Source organism: Erpetoichthys calabaricus, chromosome 16, assembly GCF_900747795.2.
Source record: "Erpetoichthys calabaricus chromosome 16, fErpCal1.3, whole genome shotgun sequence".
Classification (NCBI taxonomy): domain Eukaryota; kingdom Metazoa; phylum Chordata; class Cladistia; order Polypteriformes; family Polypteridae; genus Erpetoichthys; species Erpetoichthys calabaricus.
Window position 1 is genome coordinate 49169926 of NC_041409.2, and position 20502 is coordinate 49190427.

The 20502-nt window shown below is 37.9% G+C and overlaps 1 protein-coding gene across 1 annotated transcript in view; it reads left to right on the forward strand.

Annotated features, from left to right (window-relative positions):
• The window catches only part of LOC127526026 (uncharacterized), a 94748-nt gene that overhangs the window by 30233 nt on the left and 44013 nt on the right, over positions 1 to 20502 (forward strand). The window contains exons 5-6 of the mRNA XM_051919919.1: positions 1948 to 2145; positions 9289 to 9435. Coding sequence (XP_051775879.1) covers positions 1948 to 2145; positions 9289 to 9435 — 345 coding nt within the window. The remainder of the gene's footprint in view (positions 1 to 1947; positions 2146 to 9288; positions 9436 to 20502) is intronic.

Genomic DNA, 20502 nt, shown 5'->3' on the forward strand with positions numbered 1-20502 from the left:
AGCAGAGAGAGAGATAGAGAGAGACAGATAAAAAAAATCAATACGTGCCCTTCGTGCTTTTAAGTATGCGAAGCACCGTTCAGCATGCCATTTCAGGAAGCAGCTGCAGCTGCACAAAAGATAGCAACGTGAAGATAATCTTTCAGCATTTTTAGACGAGCGTCCGTATCGTCTAGGTGTGCGAACAGCCCCCCTGCTCACACCCCCCTACGTCAGCGCAAGAGAGAGAGAGAGAAAGTAAGTTGGGTAGCTTCTCAGCCATCTGCCAATAGCGTCCCTTATATGAAATCAACTGGGCAAACCAACCGAGGAAGCATGTACCAGAAATTAAAAGACCCATTGTCCGCAGAAACCCGCGAAGCAGCGAAAAATCCGCGATATATATTTAAATATGCTTACATATAAAATCCGCGATGGAGTGAAGCCGCGAAAGGCGAAGCGCGATATAGCGAGGTATTACTCTATGTCTGTTTGTTCAGCTATTTGGAGACACATTTTGTTTTAAAAGGTGCATATCAGTGTGCCTTTACATCTTTTCGCCCTGTTGTTTATCTTGCTCATCAAGAAGTACTGGCTATCCCTTTTTTTGTATTTCAGTCAGTGGAGTAGTTTTTATTGTCAGAGAACCTCTGTAATTTCAGTCCTGTTTGAATCACTGAAATGATGAAATTTTACTAACTTTAATTGCACAGGACTAGTTTAGCCTGTCCTTTTTTTAAACACTTTTAATAAATGGTAAAGGTGAATGGACAGTTCATGATGTGAGCATTTCGAAAAGGGACAAATTTGTAGAAGTCTTTCTGTAAATAATTACTGTATATACTCATGTATAAGTCGGGTCTTGAAACCCAAAAAATCAATTATAAAATCAGACTCCAACTTATACACCTGTTCAAAAATGCGACACTTAATTTTTTTTTTTTTTTAATACATCTTCTTGCCTCATCCAGTCTTGCATCAGTTTCTCAGATGCATCGAATTTTGTTGCAGCAGCGCAGTTACCAATTTCTTTCGCTACTTCAACAACGTTTAATTTAAAACCAGCTTCATATTTTCTTCTGATTGAACGCTCCATCATAGATAAGGGATGCTGTTATGATAAAGGTGTATGAGGGTGTGAGATACACAAAACAGTGCAAAAGTCGTTTCGGAATAGTTTGGGTATTACTGTGTGGTCACGTAGGCACAATAGAGAGAGGTTAGGAGCACACGCTGATACAGCGCATTGCCACACTCACATAGGAATAAAAAGGCACTGTGCTCCGTGGTTACTCTCTCAGGTGGGCGTTAGCATATCATATTCTCTTGGACCAATAGCGTGAGTTTTCCGCAATTGACTTATACAACCAACATTATAAAATACCAGAAATTATACAGTAAAATCAAGTCCCAACTTATCCATTGGAGAAATAATCCGCGTGTATATACGGTACCCCAGCACTTGATGTAAAACTAATCCTGCCCAAATAGGGCTTTTGTGTTCTGGATCCAAACTACTAGATTTTATATAAACTGTACTAGAATAGTGCTGATTGCTTGAAAAGTAGACTTTTCTGTGTGTAAGTTGTATTTTTATGGTTTCCGTAATAAATGGAAAAGCTTCTTTCTTTTGCAATTTTTTGAAGATAAACCTAAAGATGAGAGGAGACAGAAGTGTAAGTATGCACAGCGTTCTCCCTAGCTGATGTTTGCCTAGTCTATATCCAATTCTACACTAGAGTGATGGAACCTACGTCTCAGTTTTCCTTACCCAACTGTATTACAATGAGGTACACATTTTTAGATGCAGATAGTGAATGCATTTTTCTAGATGCCACTCTTCAAATTACTACAACTTATACTCTGTATTCAAGATCTACACCTTGGTCATGAGCATAGAGCACAGCATGTTAAGCCTTTTGTAAAATGTCTAATAACATTCAGCTGTGTTTTTAACATGTTTTGCAGGAGCTCTTCAGAAACCTGTTAGATATTTTAGATATAATGATCCCTGAAAGGTATCCACACCTCCTTGAACAGGTAGAAGAGCTAATTGTGGACACCCAGGAGAGGCTTGAAGGTGTTGTCAACATCATATTCAAAAGGGCCATATCTGAGAGGCAATACAGTGCTGTCTATGCAGGGATGTGCCACTATCTACTGAAGGTACTTTGTGTGTATAACTGTAAATGCTGAAAGTCAGTGGCTAAGAAAGCTAGCAATTGCAAAATGTGATTGGATTTGTCTGTGTAAGTTTTTTTATTATTTTGTCTGAAATTGCATTATTTGTAATGTCCATATTTTAAATAAACCACAGTTGTGTGAATGGTTCAAGCAAAAGCCCCTATTATAAAGTGTTCTGGCAATATGCATCAATATGTAGTCAAATACAAACTGAAATTTGAAATATATGGACCTAATTAGACTACGTATGTTAAAAATTTTGAAAATACGGACTACAATCTTTCCATACTGTATAAAGTCAAATATGTCTATGATATACTGTATATGGAGCATATTTTGACTTTAGTTAAATGAAATGTTAAATATTTGAATTCTGAATATAGAATGTCGGTTTTAAATTTATAAAGTCAAATCTGATGCTTTACAGGTTTTAATGATTTTCTGGTTGTTGAGGTGAGTTTTTAAATGAATGATGGGTAGATTCTTTATTTGTCCTCCAAGGGGAAGTGAAAACTATAAAGAAGCATGTGTAGGAGTTATATAGTAGCGTAGAAGCAAAAATTTCCTTTTTTTTTTTCTTTTTTTTTTAAAATTTTTTATGAAAGCTTTTATTATATAATTCCCTTTAAGTCACTTTCAAAATACTCCACTTGTTCCAGCACTCCTCCCATTCATGAAAACATTTCTTGTACTCCTCTTTTGTTACTGTGTCCAGAACCGCCTTTTTGTTTTTTGTTTTTTTGTCAGATTTCTTCCATGGTAGCACACCTTCTTCCTTTCAGTCTTGGTTTTAATTTCAGGAATAAAATGAGGTCCTAGAGAGTGGGACCTGACAAACACAGGGAGTGAGAAGCACCCAATACACTGTTGGTCTGCGTTGTGTGCAGGTGCCTTGTTGTAGTGCAATTTAATGCTTTTTCCTGATGCTTTCCCACGGTTGCCTGCTCAGTTCAATGTAATAATGTCAATAATTAATAGTCTTTGATGGGAAACAAACTCTTTAGAATGACTTTGTTAATGTCAATAAACCCGATCATTGTTTCTTCAAAATCTTCTATGGTGGCTTGAAGAAAAATATATTGCACAAGTTTCCTGCTCAAATGTAAAGCATTGCCAGGAATTCACACTCGATCAACACCAAACGATGCCACTTAGCAGACTGATTAGACTTTCAGGCACACGATACCTAGCAGCATTTATGAGAACTGCAGAATTTTTTGTCTACACATCCCCTCCACCCCTCTTGACATGGCCAGTGCTTCATAGAGTCCAGCATTATGGTATACACAGAATCTAGATATGTAGCATAGATACAAAGATTTAATAATAAGTTGAACAAGTCTCGACAGAGTGGTTAAAGTGGTTAGACAAATTTCACCTTTCTACTAGTGGATGAGATGGGTGATAGAGCAGAGTGCCGCTGCCAATTACTTTTTTTTCGCATGGTTGACATAGGTGTTGGTGAACTTTTTGCCTTCAGTTAATCAAATGATCATTTAAAAAACTGTAAAATGCTTACTCAAGTTGTCTTTTGTATTTTTTTTTTATTTGTTTGGAGATGAAAATGTTTGAAAATGTTATGTTTATATTAGTATAAATAGTTTTGTATTGAGTATAATGAATAAGGATGCTGCTGTACTTACTAGAACAGAGTCTAATGACTTTACAGTTGTGCTTTGTGAACCCTTTAGAATTTTCTGTATTTCTGCATAAATATGACCTAAAATATCATCAAATTTTCACTCAAGTGCTAAAAGTAGATAAAGATAAACCAGTTAAACAAATGAGACAAAAATATTATACTTGGTCATTTATTTATTAAGGAAAATGATCGAATATTACATATTTGTGAGTGGCAAAAGTATGTGAACCTTTGCTTTCAGTATCTGGTGTGACCCCCCTTTGCAGCAATAACTGCAACTAAACGTTTCCGGTAACTGTTGATCAGTCCTGCACACTGGCTTGGAGGAATTTTAGCCCGTTCCTCCATACAGAACAGCTTCAACTCTGGGATGTTGGTGGGTTTCTTCACATTAACTGCTCGCTTCAGGTCCTTCCACAACATTTCGATTGGATTAAGGTCAGGACTTTGACTTGGCCATTTCAAAACATTAACTTTATTCTTCTTTAACCATTCTTTGGTAGAAGGACTTGTGTGCTTAAGGTCGTTGTCTTGCTGCATGACCCACCTTCTTTTGAGATTCAGTTCATGGATAGATGTCCTGACATTTTCCTTTAGAATTCTCTGATATAATTCAGAATTCATTGTTCCATCAATGAAGGCAAGCCATCCTGGCCCAGATGCAGCAAAACAGGCCCAACCCATGATACTACCACCACCATGTTTCACAGATGGGATAAGGTTCTTATGCTGGAATGCACTGTTTTCCTTTCTCCAAACATAACGCTTTTCATTTAAACCAAAAAGTTCTATTTTGGTCTCATCCGTCCACAAAGCATTTTTCCAATAGCCTTCTGGTTTGTCCACATGATTTTTAGCAAACTGCAGACGAGCAGCAATGTTTTTTTTGTAGAGCAGTGGCTTTCTCCTTGCAACCCTGCCATGCACACCATTGTTGTTCAGTGTTCTCCTGATGGTGGACTCATGAACATGAACATTAGCCAATGTGAGAGAGGCTTTCAGTTGCTTAGAAGTTACCCTGGGGTCCTTTCTGACCTCGCCGACTATTACACGCCTTGCTCTTGGAGTGATCTTTGTTGGTCGACCACTCCTGGTGAGGGTGACAATGGTCTTGAATTTTCTCCTTTTGTACACAATCTGTCGGACTGTGGATTAGTGGAGTCCAAACTCTTTAGAGATGGTTTTGTAACCTTTTCCAGCGTGATGAGTATCATGTCCTCAGAAATCTCCTTTCTTCATGCCATGATACACTTCCACAAACGTGTTGTGAAGAGCAGACTTTGATAGATCCCTGTTCTTTAAATAAAACAGGGTGCCCACTCACACCTGATTGTCATCCCATTGATTGAAAACACCTCTAATTTCACCTTCAAACTAACTCCTAATCTTAGAGGTTCACGTACTTTTGCCACTCAGAAATATGTAATATTCGATCATTTTCCTTAATAAATAAATGGCAAAGTATAATATTTTTGTCTCATTTGTTTAACTGGTTTCTCTTTATCCACTTTTAGGACTTGAGTGAAAATCTGATGATGTTTTAGGTCATATATATGCAGAAATATAGAAAATTCTAAAGGGTTCACAAACTTTCAAGCACAACTGTGTGTAATACTGAAATGGACTTGATCTCTCTGTATATTCGATTAGTGGATCTGGGTTTATATATTCAACAAGGAGGCTCCGCCCCCTGCTCGCTTCGCTCGCCTACCCCTGGCGTTGGGTATCCTGAAATACATTAGTCGGGCTCGTTCGTTTTGGAGCCGTGCCCGCTTTTCCCGCGGCATTTCAGACGCGCGTTGTATGCGCCTGCATTCATTGATGTTATCCAGACAGGCTCGTGTTTGTATATCCGTCAGTCGAGCTCGTTCGTTTTGAACCAGTGCCTGCTTTGCTTCCGCAGTTTCAGACGCACGGTGTAGGCACCTGCGGTCACTGATCTTATCCAGGTGGGCTCGTGTTTGTATCGTTTCACTATGCTGTGTAGGCGCCTTTGCCTTTCGAATTTTCCCGCGCATTCTTTGTGGACCTGTGGGGCCTCCGTAGCCTCTTCCAATTGAATCTGGGCTGCAGCGCAGAATCCTCGTTTTCGTGTGGCCGTGTCGTTAGTCGTTAGCTATTGGCGCATTGTTGCTTCATTTCTCATTCACGTCAGTTGAGCTCTTTTGTTTTTGGGCCGTGACTCCTTCATGCGTGGTGGATACGACTTCGCTTGCGGTTTATGAGACGTGCGCTGTACGCGCCTGCGCAGTACGTCTCATGGTCCCATCGCCATGTACCTGCGTCCATGCCATCCGGTTTACCATTCTCGGTTAGTAATATGGATACTAGCTGTCCCCCTGCTGCTCCACCCACACAGAAGTGAAACAGGACAGTGAGGAGGGCCCTGCCCAGCTCACCACTCCTGACGTCCTGCTTCTTCCTCCTCTTGGCCCACAGTCTTCAGCTCAGATTAGCGCAACTATATCGCTCCTGCAAGCGAACTATGATTCTTAGCACGATGAGAGAAGTTGCAAAATCAACCGGAATGTTCCACCAAATTCTAGAAAAAAGCCTGATCTAAATCCATTAAGTAGTTCTCTCGTTTGCTAGCTAAGCAGATGTAAGATACACCCTAAGGCTGGTGTGTGAGTGAGGAGGGCCCCGGAAGTTTCATTGACTTGATGCTATACTCGGATTCAAAAGTGTTCCTTTAATTTTTGTGAGCAGTATATAGTGAAGAGCAGTAAAGAAAAAAAAAAAAACATTTTGTAAACCAGCTAGTAAGTTGTTTTAAAAGTCTTGGAGAACTTGTCCCAGTCAGCTGTCCTCTCAATTGCTTCTGTCTTTCCAGGTCATCCAAAACAACCCCAGTGATTTTTTTATGCTTTATCCAGGGTCACGACTTCAAGGAGTCAATAGGTTTTTTTTGGTTTTTTTGGTTTGTTTTTTTTTTTTTTAAAAAAAACTGCCAACCAGTCTTCTGTTGTGACTTTCAAAACCTTTATTTTTAATTTCCCAGTACTTGAATCTTTACCTCTTGTGCCTGACCTTTTGATTTTTCACTCTTGTTTTTGCCTTTGTTGGTCACGACTTCAAGGAGCCAACCAGTCTTCTGTTGTGACTTTCAAAACCTTTATTTTTAATTTCCCAGTACTTGAATCTTTACCTCTTGTGCCTGACCTTTTGATTTTTCACTCTTGTTTTTGCCTTTGTTATATCTGATGACTGTCTTGTTTTGATCCTTTCTTTACCGAAAAATATCTACAGCCATTAACACTGTCCGGTCTTCCACCTCACGAATTACTGTTGAAAGAAGGATGTATCCAAGAAAGGTAATGTAGTACATGTCCCGTGTATAACATTAGACACCAAAGGAGATCTTGATATGCCATTCATTTTAAAACGTTAACAGTTTCCCGTTAGAATAGCTTTTGCAAAGACAATTAACAAATCTCAAAGCCAAACATTCAAAAAAGTCATTTAATTTATTAGAGAGAGAATTGAAATTCAGTCATGGGCTGTTAACATTGCGTTGTCACGATGAAAGTCCAAACGCAGAATCAAAACTCATTGCGATATTGACGAAATTTTTAATTCAAAAAATTGTTTTTACTGAAGTTTTACAGTAAAAGTGTAAGTTTTAAAAGTATTTGCATGTTGATTTCAAATCCAAACAGAACGAAATCGTATAACGCAACGAATGCCTCTAACACAACATGAAACCTAATTTACTTTCAAATTATTATGTTTTACTATTTTTTAATATGGTTAATTACTCGCTGTAATGTGTAATAGTTAGTTCTACTATCCATATGTAGCAATTCCCTTGAAAATAACAGTCTGTTTAAATTGTACATCTGCATCCTCATAGGTGAGCAGCAGAACCGCAAAGCGGCTAGCACATAGCACAGGCCTGGAGGTTGGCAAGTGAAGCGAGCATGGGGTAGAACCCTCTAGTAATATAAAAATATGAATAAATGATGCAAAAACAACAATAAACCTTCCATCCATCCATTATCCAACCCGCTATATCCTAACCTTAACACCAAATTCACACTGGTACAAAACAATAGCTGTGTTGGATGTCTTCCGATTTTAAAGGGATGTCGGCTTGCGATCTCTCTTCTGCTGCAGGTGGTGTCTGTGAGTTACCACTGTGTTTCTGGTCCTCAGCCTTAACCCTAATTTTCTTGTGCCTCTTCAGAAGAGCTTGGACAGCACATCTTGACAAACTCCTCTCTGCTTGGAAGGGACCTTCCTGATTCAGGATGACCATATTGTGCCTTGCTGCAATGCTAACTTTTGCCATGGTACTAGAATTGATATTTTTGAAGGTTAAAAGTCTAAAGGTTAAATTGACGCACCCTTACCTTATGTATACTTTGGTCGCCGTTCACCCAATTTGAGGTCTTTCTACACCAGTTTTTGTTTCAGTTGATTAGTTTGGTTGAATCGGCTCATTATGCTATTCATCTTTAGCACCTGTCTGGATCTTTATAGATCTCTAGCCCACTGAATGATTAAATAAAGTTCATCAAGTTTTTTTATCAGGAAATTGGTCTATGAATTAATAGGGTACTTTTCTTTTATTGAATACAAAAATCTCTAATATATGATGTTTTGGAAAATTAATGTTGGAAAACAGAATATTGCTCTCTTTAGCCAGGTAAAGGGGAACAGCTGCCATTAGTAGAGGAGTTCAAGTATCTCAGGAGCTTGTTCAGGAGTGATGGAAAAAGGGAACGTGATGTTAACATGCAAATTGGAGTCGTGCCCTGTATCTGTCCTTGGCTGTTGTACTAATGATGTTATTTTTTTGGTCGTTACTAAGTGGTAGAGATGAGGTTTCTTTGCAGGGTGATTGGGCTGAAACACTGGGATATGGATCAGCAATTTGGGAAAGCCTCAGACTAGAGTCGCTGCTCCTCTGGATTGAGAGATGCCAGGTTAAGGTGGTTGGGATATGTCGTAAGGTTCCCGCTAGACCTATGCTGGGCGATTAAACCCTGAGGCAGACCCAGGATGTGCTGGAGGAGACTAGATCTCTCTGTTGGCATGGGAAGGTTTGGAATCCAGGGACAGGGAAGTCTAGGCTGACCTGGTTAGGCCATTGTTACCATGAACCAGACCAGGAAAAGCAGTTGAGAAGATAAGGTGGAAATCTGAAATTTTGTTCATTTTTTTTACTTGCATACTAACACAGAAGACAAATCTATTAACTTCTAAAGCAAAAATGATATAAAATGCTAGATTTTTGCACTATGCTTTGTAATATAACAAAGCTTTCATTAAGTATACAGTATATTAAAGGTATTAATGAAGTTTAAGCTATTAAAGTACTCTGGATGATTCAGATTTTCTGTAAATTTCCCTATAGTAAAGCATAAAAATGTACTGTATGTTCTGACATCAATTTTTGCAGTATTTTATTAAGGAAATATTTTTTTTCAGTTTGAGATAAGAATGTTGTCAATTGCTGTAATGTTTTTTCATTTGTACAGCTGGATGCCCCCACAGCAGACGGGTCTGGAGGATATGTCAACTTCAGATTTCTTCTGTTGAAGAGGTGCCAAAAGTTGTTCTACATGAATGGGGATGAAGAAAATGAAATTGGCAAGAAACAGGAGGAAATTGAGGCAGCAACTCAGGTAACTTGACACTTAGGATTGACTCTGTAGTCCATTTCCCTAATTGTACCCGTGAGTGATTACTCAAGTTCTACAGTGCTTGATAACTGAGTATTTCTATTGAGGTTTGTACTTCTGCAGCTCCAGGTTGAAAGACCCTGGCCTTTAGAAGATGGCACCAGGAACTGTAAGTAACATGAATGTACTTAAAGAAAACTATGTCACGTCGGAAAGTGTATGCATTGTAATTGGAGGGTCAGTGCCAGAACAAATTTAGTAGGAGAGCACTGGCACTTTCATGTTGGTGTTGAATGATTATAATACAAATAAAGCTCACAACATTTTTTTCTCATTAGCACATTTTCATGCACCCAATGTAGCTCAAAGTGCTTTACAAACTGTCAAAGAAGTAGTTGCAGGAAAACTAAGAAGAATAATGAATTAATAACAAAAATAAATCAATACAGACTTGCATAAAATGAAGAATTAGTAGAAATTCCTTGTATAAAATAATTTTTTAGGTCTCTAAGATGAGTTAAATGAGAAGGCCATCAAAGCAGTGGGTCTCGTTGATAGTTGAAGAATTTGCTTTCATTTGGGCATAATAGGCAGCAGTATGGTGCCAGGATCAGGTGGTAGTAGTACATTGAAAAGAAATAACAATAGGGATGAATAATAATTTCAAATCAATGAAGAATTTGATAAATCTGTTCATGTGTAGTCTATTAGAAGTAGAACTAAAATGTAGTTATGAGAAAACAAATTTGAAAAGTGGGTTTGAAGAAGTTTATATATACAGTGCATCCAGAAAGTATTCGCAGCGCATCACTTTTTCCATGTTTTGTTATATTACAGCCTTATTCCAAAATGGATTAAATTGATTTTTTTCCTCAGAATTCTACACACAACACCCCATAATGACAACATGAAAAAAGTTTACTTGAGGTTTTTGCAAATTTATTAAAAATAAAAAAACTGAGAAATCACATGTTCATAAGTATTCACAGCCTTTGCTCAATACTTTGTCGATGCACCTTTGGAAGCAATTACAGCCTCAAGTCTTTTTGAATATGATGCCACAAACTTGGCATACCTATCCTTGGCCAGTTTCACCCATTCCTCTTTACAGCACCTCTCAAGCTCCATCAGGTTGGATGGGAAGCGTCGGTGCACAGCCATTTTAAGATCTCTCCAGAGATGTTCAATCGGATTCAAGTCTGGGCTCTGGCTGGGCCACTCGGGGACATTCACAGTGTTGTCCTGAAGCCACTCCTTTGATATCTTGGCTGTGTGCTTAGGGTCATTGTCCTGCTGAAAGATGAACCGTCGCCCCAGTCTGAAGTCAAGAGCGCTATGGAGCAGGTTTTCATCCAGGATGGCTCTGTACATTGCTGCAGTCACCTTTCCCTTTATCCTGACTAGTCTCCCAGTCCCTGCCACTGAAAAACATCCCCACAGCATGATGCTGCCACCACCACGCTTCACTGTAGGGATGGTGCCAGGTTTCCCCCAAATGTGACGCCTGGCATTCACACCAAAGAGTTTAATCTTTGTCTCATCAGTCCAGAGAATTTTCTCTCTCATGGTCTGAGAGTCCTTCAGGTGCCTTTTGGCAAACTCCAGGCGGGCTGCCATGTGCCTTTTACTAAGGAGTGGCTTCTGTCTGGCCACTCTACCATACAGGCCTGATTGGTGGACTGCTGCAGAGATGGTCGTCCTTCTGGAAGGTTCTCCTCTCTCCACAGAGGACCTCTGGAGCTCTGACAGAGTGACCATCGGGTTCTTGGTCACCTCCCTGACTAAGGCCCTTCTCCCCCGATCGCTCAGTTTAGATGGCCGGCCAGCTCTAGGAAGATTCCTGGTGGTTTCAAACTTCTTCCACTTACGGATGATGGAGGCCACTGTGCTCATTGGGACCTTCAAAGCAGCAGAAATTTTTCTGTAACCTTCTGCAGATTTGTGCCTCGAGATAATCCTGTCTCGGAGGTCTACAGACAATTCCTTTGACTTCATGCTTGGTTTGTGCTCTGACATGAACTGTCAACTGTGGGACCTTATATAGACTGTTGTGTGCCTTTCCAAATCATGTCCAATCAACTGAATTTACCAAAGGTGGCCTCCAATTAAGCTGCAGAAACATCTCAAGGATGATCATGGGAAACAGGATGCACCTGAGCTCAATTTTGAGCTTCATGGCAAAGGCTGTGAATACTTATGTACATGTGATTTCTCAATTTTTTTATTTTTAATGAATTTGCAAAAATCTCAAGTAAACATTTTTCACATTGTCATTATGGGGTGTTCTGTGTAGAATTCTGAGGAAAAAAATGAATTTAATCCATTTTGGAATAAGGCTGTAACATAACAAAATGTGGAAAAAGTGATGTGCTGTGAATACTTTCCGGATGCACTGTACATCTCTCTATTATATAAAACAAATCTTGGGATGAGATAAGAATTTTTCAGAGATACTTTCAAGTCCCAAGAGACGAGACTTTGTGCCAAGAGATTTAACCACGGCCAGGGCCAGAAATAAAAGACAAAGAGTAGATGACAAAGTAGAACATTGTAAAGAATTCAAAAACATTAGTGCGATACACATGCAGAGCAGGTTAGAGATAATGGAGGTACGAAAATTCAAAAGTCTCAGAAAAATGATAGTAAATATCACATTAGCACAAAGAAACGGAAATTATTACTCGGTGAAATAACGGAACAGCGAAAACAGATTGAATATATTGTTCGGATTTAATCTGCAAGTCGGAGACTTGATCGTCTAATTCGTGTTGCCATCAGGTAAAAGTAGCATTTCTTCCCAATGAAGAAGCGTATCCGCGAGAATTAAAAGATTTGTTGTTTGGTGAAAGTGAAATCCACGAACGTGAGTGGCAGAGACGCAAAGTGGCTGGCGTGTAGCACAGGGCAGGGGATGGCGAGTGAAGCCCCCTAGTATATCTCTCTATTATAATAAAAAAAAAATCTTTGGTCAAGACATGACTTTTTTGAAGAGACTTTCTGGAATGAAGTCCCGCGTAGGAGACTTTTAACCTGAGATTCTTTCAAGTCACGCCCTACTTACAACCATTTTCAAACAAGACCACGGTCATCTAACTTGTCAGTCGTGTGAATGCTTTTGTCAGACACACTTCCTGTGCTCTCAGCTCTTATAAATTTTATCAGGACAATAATTTTATATGTTCTAGATGACACGTCAACGACTAAGCAAAGAAGAAAGAGCAGTGCGTCAAAAAGAGACCCAAAAGCATTGGAGAGAAAAGAATGCCAAAAAGAACAATAATCTATGTGCAAATTCTGAAAATAATTAAAGTAATAATCAGCCCGGACTAATTGGAACTGAAAACTTAACAGGTCCAATCGGGGTCAGAAATAAAAGACAAAGAGTAAAAGACAAAGAACTTCATTAAGATGTTCAAAAACGTTGGCAGTGCAGGTTAGAGATTATGAAAGATTTTAACAGGCGACAAGAAAGGTAATGTAGTACATATTCTGCTAAAAACATTGGACACACAAGGAGATCTTGATATGCCATTTGTATTAAAACGTTTACAGTTTCCCGTGAAAATAGCTTTTGCTATGACAATTAACAAATCACGGGGACAAACAATCGAAAAAGTCAGTTTATTTATTAGAAAGAAAGAAACGATTTTCACTCACAGGCATGTATGTTGCGTTACTTGTCACGATGTAAGTCCAAACACAGAATCAAAATTCAATGTGATAAGAAAAGAAGAAAAGTTAATTCCAAATATTGTTTTTACTGAAGTTTGAAAGTAAAAGTGAGAATTACGAATTTGTAACAATTCCCATGAAAATAACAATCTCTTTAAATTGTATGTCCAGTTAACCAAACCCAGGGGTTGGCGAGCGAATATATATATAGAGAGGCCAGAGTCTCCGGGTGTTCAAGAGTTATAGAAAAGTATATCTATATCTGTCATCTGCGTAACTGTGGTAGTTTACCTTTTGTTTCCATATATTCTGGCCTAATAGCAGCATGCAAATTTGGGAAAAAATCATCATTCCCAGAACAGATCCTTGTGGTACACCATTTATAATGAAACTGCAGTTGCAACAACTAACACATTTTCTGCCTGTTTAAATAAGCCTGAAACCAATTCAACACAGTGCCAGAGAGATTCACCCATTGACTATGGTGATTCATGAGAATAATATGTGGTCTATGATGTCAAATGCTGCACTCGGCTCTAACAGAAAAACAGAGATATGTTGCCAGTGTCCGCATTGACCTGCACATCATTTACGACTTGAACCAGTGCAGTTTCTGTAATGTGCCACAGTCACAGTATATTCAATGCACTACAAATAACAAATATACCTGAAAGTGCTTAAGCAGTAGAAGAGAGAAATAGAACTTGATCCTGAATAATGTAACACCAGAGGTTCCACCTATCAAACACATAAGAACAATCGAGATGAGAACAGGCCATTCAACCCAACAAAGCTTTTATCCAATTAATTCTTCCAAAATAACATCAAGATGAGTTTTGAAAGTACCTAAAGTTGGACTTTACGGACCTTCTAAACTCGATACTGTTTTACGTAAATAGGATTAGGGAGCTTTGTTAGTCTGAATGGCCTGTTCTTTCCAAAATGTTTTTAATGTTCTAATATAATTTCTCAAAGTTTAATCTAGTTTAAGTTCACAGGGGACCAGATTCTAGCTGTGTGCAAGGCAGGAAAGACCCCTGGCCACGGCGCCAGTCCCATGCAAGAGCTCATACGTGAAAATATCCACACAAAGAGAATTTGGAATAACCAAATTCATCTTTGGGAATGTAGTGAGCTAGGAAACCACACATGAACACGAGGAGATGCAGACTTCACACAGACATTGTCTTGGCATAGGCATTGAACCCAAGGGTGCTGAATCTGTGATGAAGCCACGCTACCCATTTCAGCCATCATTTGTTGTTATTTTGGTTAGCGAAAGCCTTCATCTAAGGTGACTTGGAGGGTGGTAGCACATACAAACTGCTTAATAATGCACACATGAAATTGGCTAATAAAATGTATTAAGAGAAAAACAGGGTCTTTAACTGTGATTCTAGTTTGATAATACACTGTAAAAAATGTCAAATTTACGGTAAAAAAACTGGCAGCTGTGGTTGCCAGAATTTGACCGTGAAAAAAAAAAGTGACAATATTTTTAGGTCTATGGTATAACTTTATTGTAAATAATAACTGTTTATTTTCTTCTTTACACATTACAATAGAAGTGAGCATTTAACCATAACCAAATCCATGCACTGTAATAAATGCACCAATCATTAAACCATTAGAAAATATTGATAGGATCAAATACCAGTACACAGCCCGCATCAGTAAAGTGACAACAACCAATAGCAAACGTGTTGTATCATTACATTATATATATTGAAAACAATTCAGTGTTTAAGGAAGGTATGCTATGTTGTCTGGTGGAGAAATAAAGTTTGCCTTTGTGGTGTCTGGTATCCTACAGGTGTGCCAGCTTATCTAATACAACGCACCATAAATCATCTTCCATAGCCTCAAGAAACCATCAGCATGCAGGGAAAATTGTCTGCTAACTTTTAGTTTTTTTTCCCCTCCCTACAATATGGTAAAAGGGGCCATTCTTTATGTAAATATCACAACTTTCGTGTTACCGAAACAGTGCTTTACCATTTTACAGTTACAGTTACCTTTGCTATTTAAGTTTTACAATGTAAAATTAACAGTGATTTTTTTTTTTTATTTTTTTTTTTTTTTTTGTGGGAAAGTTATGAGATAATCTTCCCTCTTAAGAAGGCCTAGAGGCTTTCCCAGAGTATTCCTGAAGAAATCTCTGAGGATGTATTTGTCTCTAAAAAAAATTATTGATTTGCTTGGATATAAATTCTGTACAGTTCTTGTCTGCTAATAAGAGTGGGTTAAGATGCCATCTGCGAGAGGAGTATGTGAGGCATAGTGATTTTAGCTCCAAAATCAAAGGGGCATGATTGGAAATAACAATAGCGTCCTACTTACAAGATTTAATTGTAGGGAAGAAATTGTTATCTACAAAGAAATAATCAATTCTTGAGTAGCAATGATGCACTGGTGAGTAGAAGGAATATGCTCTTGAGTTTGGATTTAGAAATCTCCAGGGGTCTGATAAGCAGTGTGCTGCTGCTGGAGTATGTGAATTTCCCCTTGGGATTAATAAAGTATCTCTCTATCTATCTATCTATCTAAGCTGTGATCAGTTACAAACTGTGTAATTGTCTTTGCAGTGTTAGATGTCCTCACCCCCTGTTGCAGGAGACCTATCTAGGTCTGGATTTAAAACACAATTAAAGTCCCCATCCATTATAATTTTATGAGTGTTCACATTGGGAATGGATGCATACCTATGACAATCACATATCTTCCTTCAGGATCATGTACTACATCTGATACTAGAAATGAGACTGTTCTATGTATAAGAATTCCCACACCTCTAGTTTTCTTTGTAAAGCTGGAATGGAAAATGTGGTCAGTCCGGTCTTTGTGTAGCTGAAACTGATCCTTGCTTAATAAGTGAGTCTCCTGTAAAAATACTGTTTTAGCGTTTAGACCTGTTAGGTGAGAGAATACTTTCTTTCTCTTTAATTTGTTATTCAGGCCTGTAACATTTCAGCTCACAAAGTTAACTGTCCGGTCTCTGAGACATTGCTTCTGAACTTTTGTTGTCATTTTGTAGTCTTAACAGCGATTTTTGATTTTTTTTTTCAGTGTGGGACTTCACTTAGATGTGAGGGTAGGACTAATTTTATGGGGTTACCAGATCGTAAGTAGGATACAGTAAAAGATAATTTTGAATTGAAATGCTGATGTAACAGTGAGAGATGAGCGCTTTAAACCAAAAATTGCGATAACTGACTCCAGAGACCATATGACCAAAATATAGAGGGAAAGACAAAGATCAAACCAAAGCAGACCATTTTCAAAATAAGTGCACTAACCACTTCATGTGTCTATGATCTTGTTCTATTTATTATCAGTGGAAAGGATGTTCCATGCATAATTACCGCTCACAGATTCTACTTGCTTAACTTGTTGGATTAGTAGGAGAGCTGAGGGAACAAAAATGTACATTTTAAAATATACTAAAATACAATTTGCTTGGGTGCTTAATTGTGGAGTTCTGGTCCGTATCACAAGAAAGAACAGAAACATTGTATGATATGATAAAAAAATACTATAAATGGGGTACTACTACTACATCATCATTTGTCTCAAGAAGGTTATGTCCTCTAATAACATAATAATCCAGTGTGAATCATGGGGACTACAACAGCATGAAGAAATTGTTTAAAAAAGGATATTAGGAAAGCTTAAAGGAATCTGAAGAGAAATATTATAAAGAATAGTCAAGAAGAAGGTGAAGAGTATTAGGAATGGAACAAGTGAGATAGAATACACAGACACTGAAATAGCACGTGTTTTTAATTTGCATTTTATTGAAGTTTTATATATGTGGAAAAAGTAGATAGCCTCACCAAAGTAACAAGGACCATTAAGGAAGTACTTTGTGATTTGAAAATTGTGGTTGTGCTACTTAGATTAAGTAGGCTGAAATTTAACAAATTGATAACATTTATCTTCAAATGTTTAAGGAAGTTAGAGAATAAACCCTTGATGCATATTTTAAAAAATCTCTGTATACTGAGGACATTTCTAAGACTGGAGCCTAGCAAATATTCCATTGAAATGCCTCCTTATTTTGGTGAATGGCTTTGTGTATGCCAATGATCTTAGGAGCTGTGTTGCCTGGTGCAATTACCCCTTGTAGTCATTGCTTTTACCCATGGGACCCGTCCAGGCACAGCCTGAAGGAGAAACATTAGTCTGTTCTCAGGCTGGCCCACCATCTGCAGGCAGCCAAAGGCAAGTGCCTTGGTCGACTGATCCCTGTCTTTGGAAACTGACTCTAGGGATATGGAAGGTTACCATCCTGGTAGGGAAAGAACCTAAGGTAGTGCGGGAGGCAGAGAGGTACTATATAAATAGAATGGGGCTCACCTCAATGCACAGCACATCTCTGGAACCAAACTTGTGAAGGAGGGTTGGACATTGTTTCCTGAAGAGAGGTATTAGCTCTCTGTTCTTTTTAATTGCGGCATTTTAATAACCTGAATTTAAATAAGTGGTATTATCCCTCCCACCCCATGCAAATTGACGGTTTATAAAATTACATGAAAGCGAGGATGAAATTAGCTTCTTTAATATCGGCTTACGCTGCATAATTAATGGGGGAAACACACCGCAGTACTCGGTCCAAGGGTGGGGACCTTGCGTATGGAGTTTGCAGTCATCGTCACAGCGCAGGAAGGATTTCTCAGACCAATTCGACGTAGTCTCCTGTAGTCCGGGCGTCGGGTCTCCCAATAGCTGGCAATCCTCCAAGATGCTTTATAGTATTTCTCCACGTGCAAGCTGCCAAATGGGACAGCGCCCATTTTAACACAAGGGTACAAAAGTTTAGCTGACATCAGACAGTAGGTTTTAAATAACACTCAGTTCTTCTTTAGGCTGACACAGTCCTCCAGCTGTCCCTGTCTGTCTTATCCTAATGCTTGGCCCAGCAATTCTGAATGCTGGCACTCTGTGCTAAATCTGGCTCAGCTCTGCATGCTTACAGAAAAGAAATGAATTTATACAGTTTAAACAGATAAAGTGACAATCTCAATATTATAACAAGATTCATACAACAGACCACCCTTTGTCACTGGATCTGTGACGAAACAAGTCCTGAGGATCTTATCCACAAAGTAAAAGGTACTCGATCCCCCTCTACAATGTAAACAGCTCCTGAAGAATGTTTGTAAAGACGTGGAGTGTACTGCCGATCTAACTCCTGCTTCACCCGTCTAATACACAAGTGTAGGTAAATATTTGTAATGGTGAAAATTATAATAATAATAATAATTAACAGTACAGTTGGACAGTTACATTTAACATGGTGTTACATAGTGATCATTATATTTCATCAGTTATATCATAGCATCAGATATTATAATTCTATATAGCATCTTAATGGATTTTACTATTCTTTGGTACTCATAACATTTCTACATTCAGTATGTTGCTATATGTACCCCACCCTTTGGTGTCTGATCCCTTGTTATAAGTTATAATAGTTGTAACATAACTCGTATGCTATTATAACTCTATTGCTATGATTATTACTTGTTCTTAACTAGTATTATGGCATAATTGTACATTATATCCTTCCCAACTTCACTATTAGATGTTATATTCCCATTCAATTTACAATTTAAACATTATTGGTGATTAATTATGCATATCCTCATACCTTTGAGCCCCTCTTATAACATTTTCAAGTCTATTCCTAAACTGTCTATATTCATGCCTTGTCCAGCCCAGTGGTTTGTAGATAAAGTCTTTTGCTTGGTGGCTTTGCAGGTTCTTCTGTACAAAGTATGACTGCTTCAGGAAACTAAAGTCTTTTACCATTGCTGGAAATAAAAAAAAAATTAAACGGTCCTGTTGCCATTAGTGATCTCATGAGATGCACACATGGTGACTTGTCCATTTTTAGCAAAGGAACTCTTCCCCCTAGGCTTGCCTTGAATTCAGCATTCATTCATGGGAGCCTTCTCATTCACAGGAGCCTTCAACAGCTGTCATCTCACTTCAATGGCATATTTAACAGCCTGTTTCTGTTAGAGTCCATATAACTGTTTTGCAGCAAAAATGTCTGCACACAGCATGGCTTCAGATTTTCCCAGCTGGACTTGTGATCTTCCGTTGCTTCTGCACGTCTGCCACTCTGGAACAGCAAATCATTTCTTCACCAGCTATTATCAGGCATGTGCTACAGTTCAAAAATCATTAGTAAAAGTATAGTCTTTTTAAATCTTCATTTTGTGTAACACCACCTTCTTGTTATTGATAGAACTTTTACCATTGGCTTGGAGAGACTTTGGTACCATTAAATTGAGTGGCCAAAACTAAAATACTTGCTAGGCTAATCTAAAAGAAGGGTGACAAGGTATAGCAAATACATAACATAAAACAATTCTTTATCAATCATATGTATAATATAATGCAGCACTATTAATGAGAGTTCTAGACCCGTAGTTCTCAGTTTCATATCATAAATAACAGTTAGAGATAATTTAAATATGACAAATTATTACATTTACTAGGCTAATGAAAAATGTGTCTTCAATAGAATAATACAGTAATCAAAATGAAAACATCAGCTATACATTACAGGATGTTACATAGTTGTACTTTGAGTGTTTTCATTTTTTTTTCTAAACAAAAATCTTACAATGTCTAATACCGTAAAACAAACTGTAGCTTATCAAAATAAATCTTTTAAAGGTCTTTAAAATATTACAACAGCACAGTTCATAGGTTCTGATGTGTAACTAAATATTCTATTTAGCTAAGTGCATTATCACTGAACATTTAACCTTAATATATATTGATATAATAACAAACCTTCATCAATCACTCACAGAGACAACTCAATACATGTATGCAGTTCTAATAAATTTTGTAATTACTGAAGTGATAATAATAATCATTTGTTATACATCATCAAAATATGTAAGTCTTCTATACTGTTTTTATATGAAAACTGATTTATTTCTCATCTAGTTTTAAAAATAGGAACATTTTTAACCTTTGTATTTTTCATTTAAACATTCTATTATACATGATAACACTTGCACTAATCAGCATGCAAGGAAAATAATTCCAATAACTGCTGTTCATTAATCTATGATTGATAAACATTCACCACCCTTAGGTTGGATTATTTCTAATTTCTCTGCCCAAAACTGCTATTAAGCTATTTCTTGCAGCTTCTATAGAAAAAAATAATTTGTTTTCATCCGTTAGCCTCAGATTTTTATGAATCTGTAGGAAAAACAACATCTATAGGCTTGAAGTGTATATAAAACTTTATGCTTATAAAGCTTTATTCAGATTTTGTAAAATGTTTAAAGTCTTAACTCTTTAACTGACTGTGCGGCTGGCTGTCTTTTTGCCTTGCAAGGGCATAGGTCATCTATTTATCACTTGCATCTG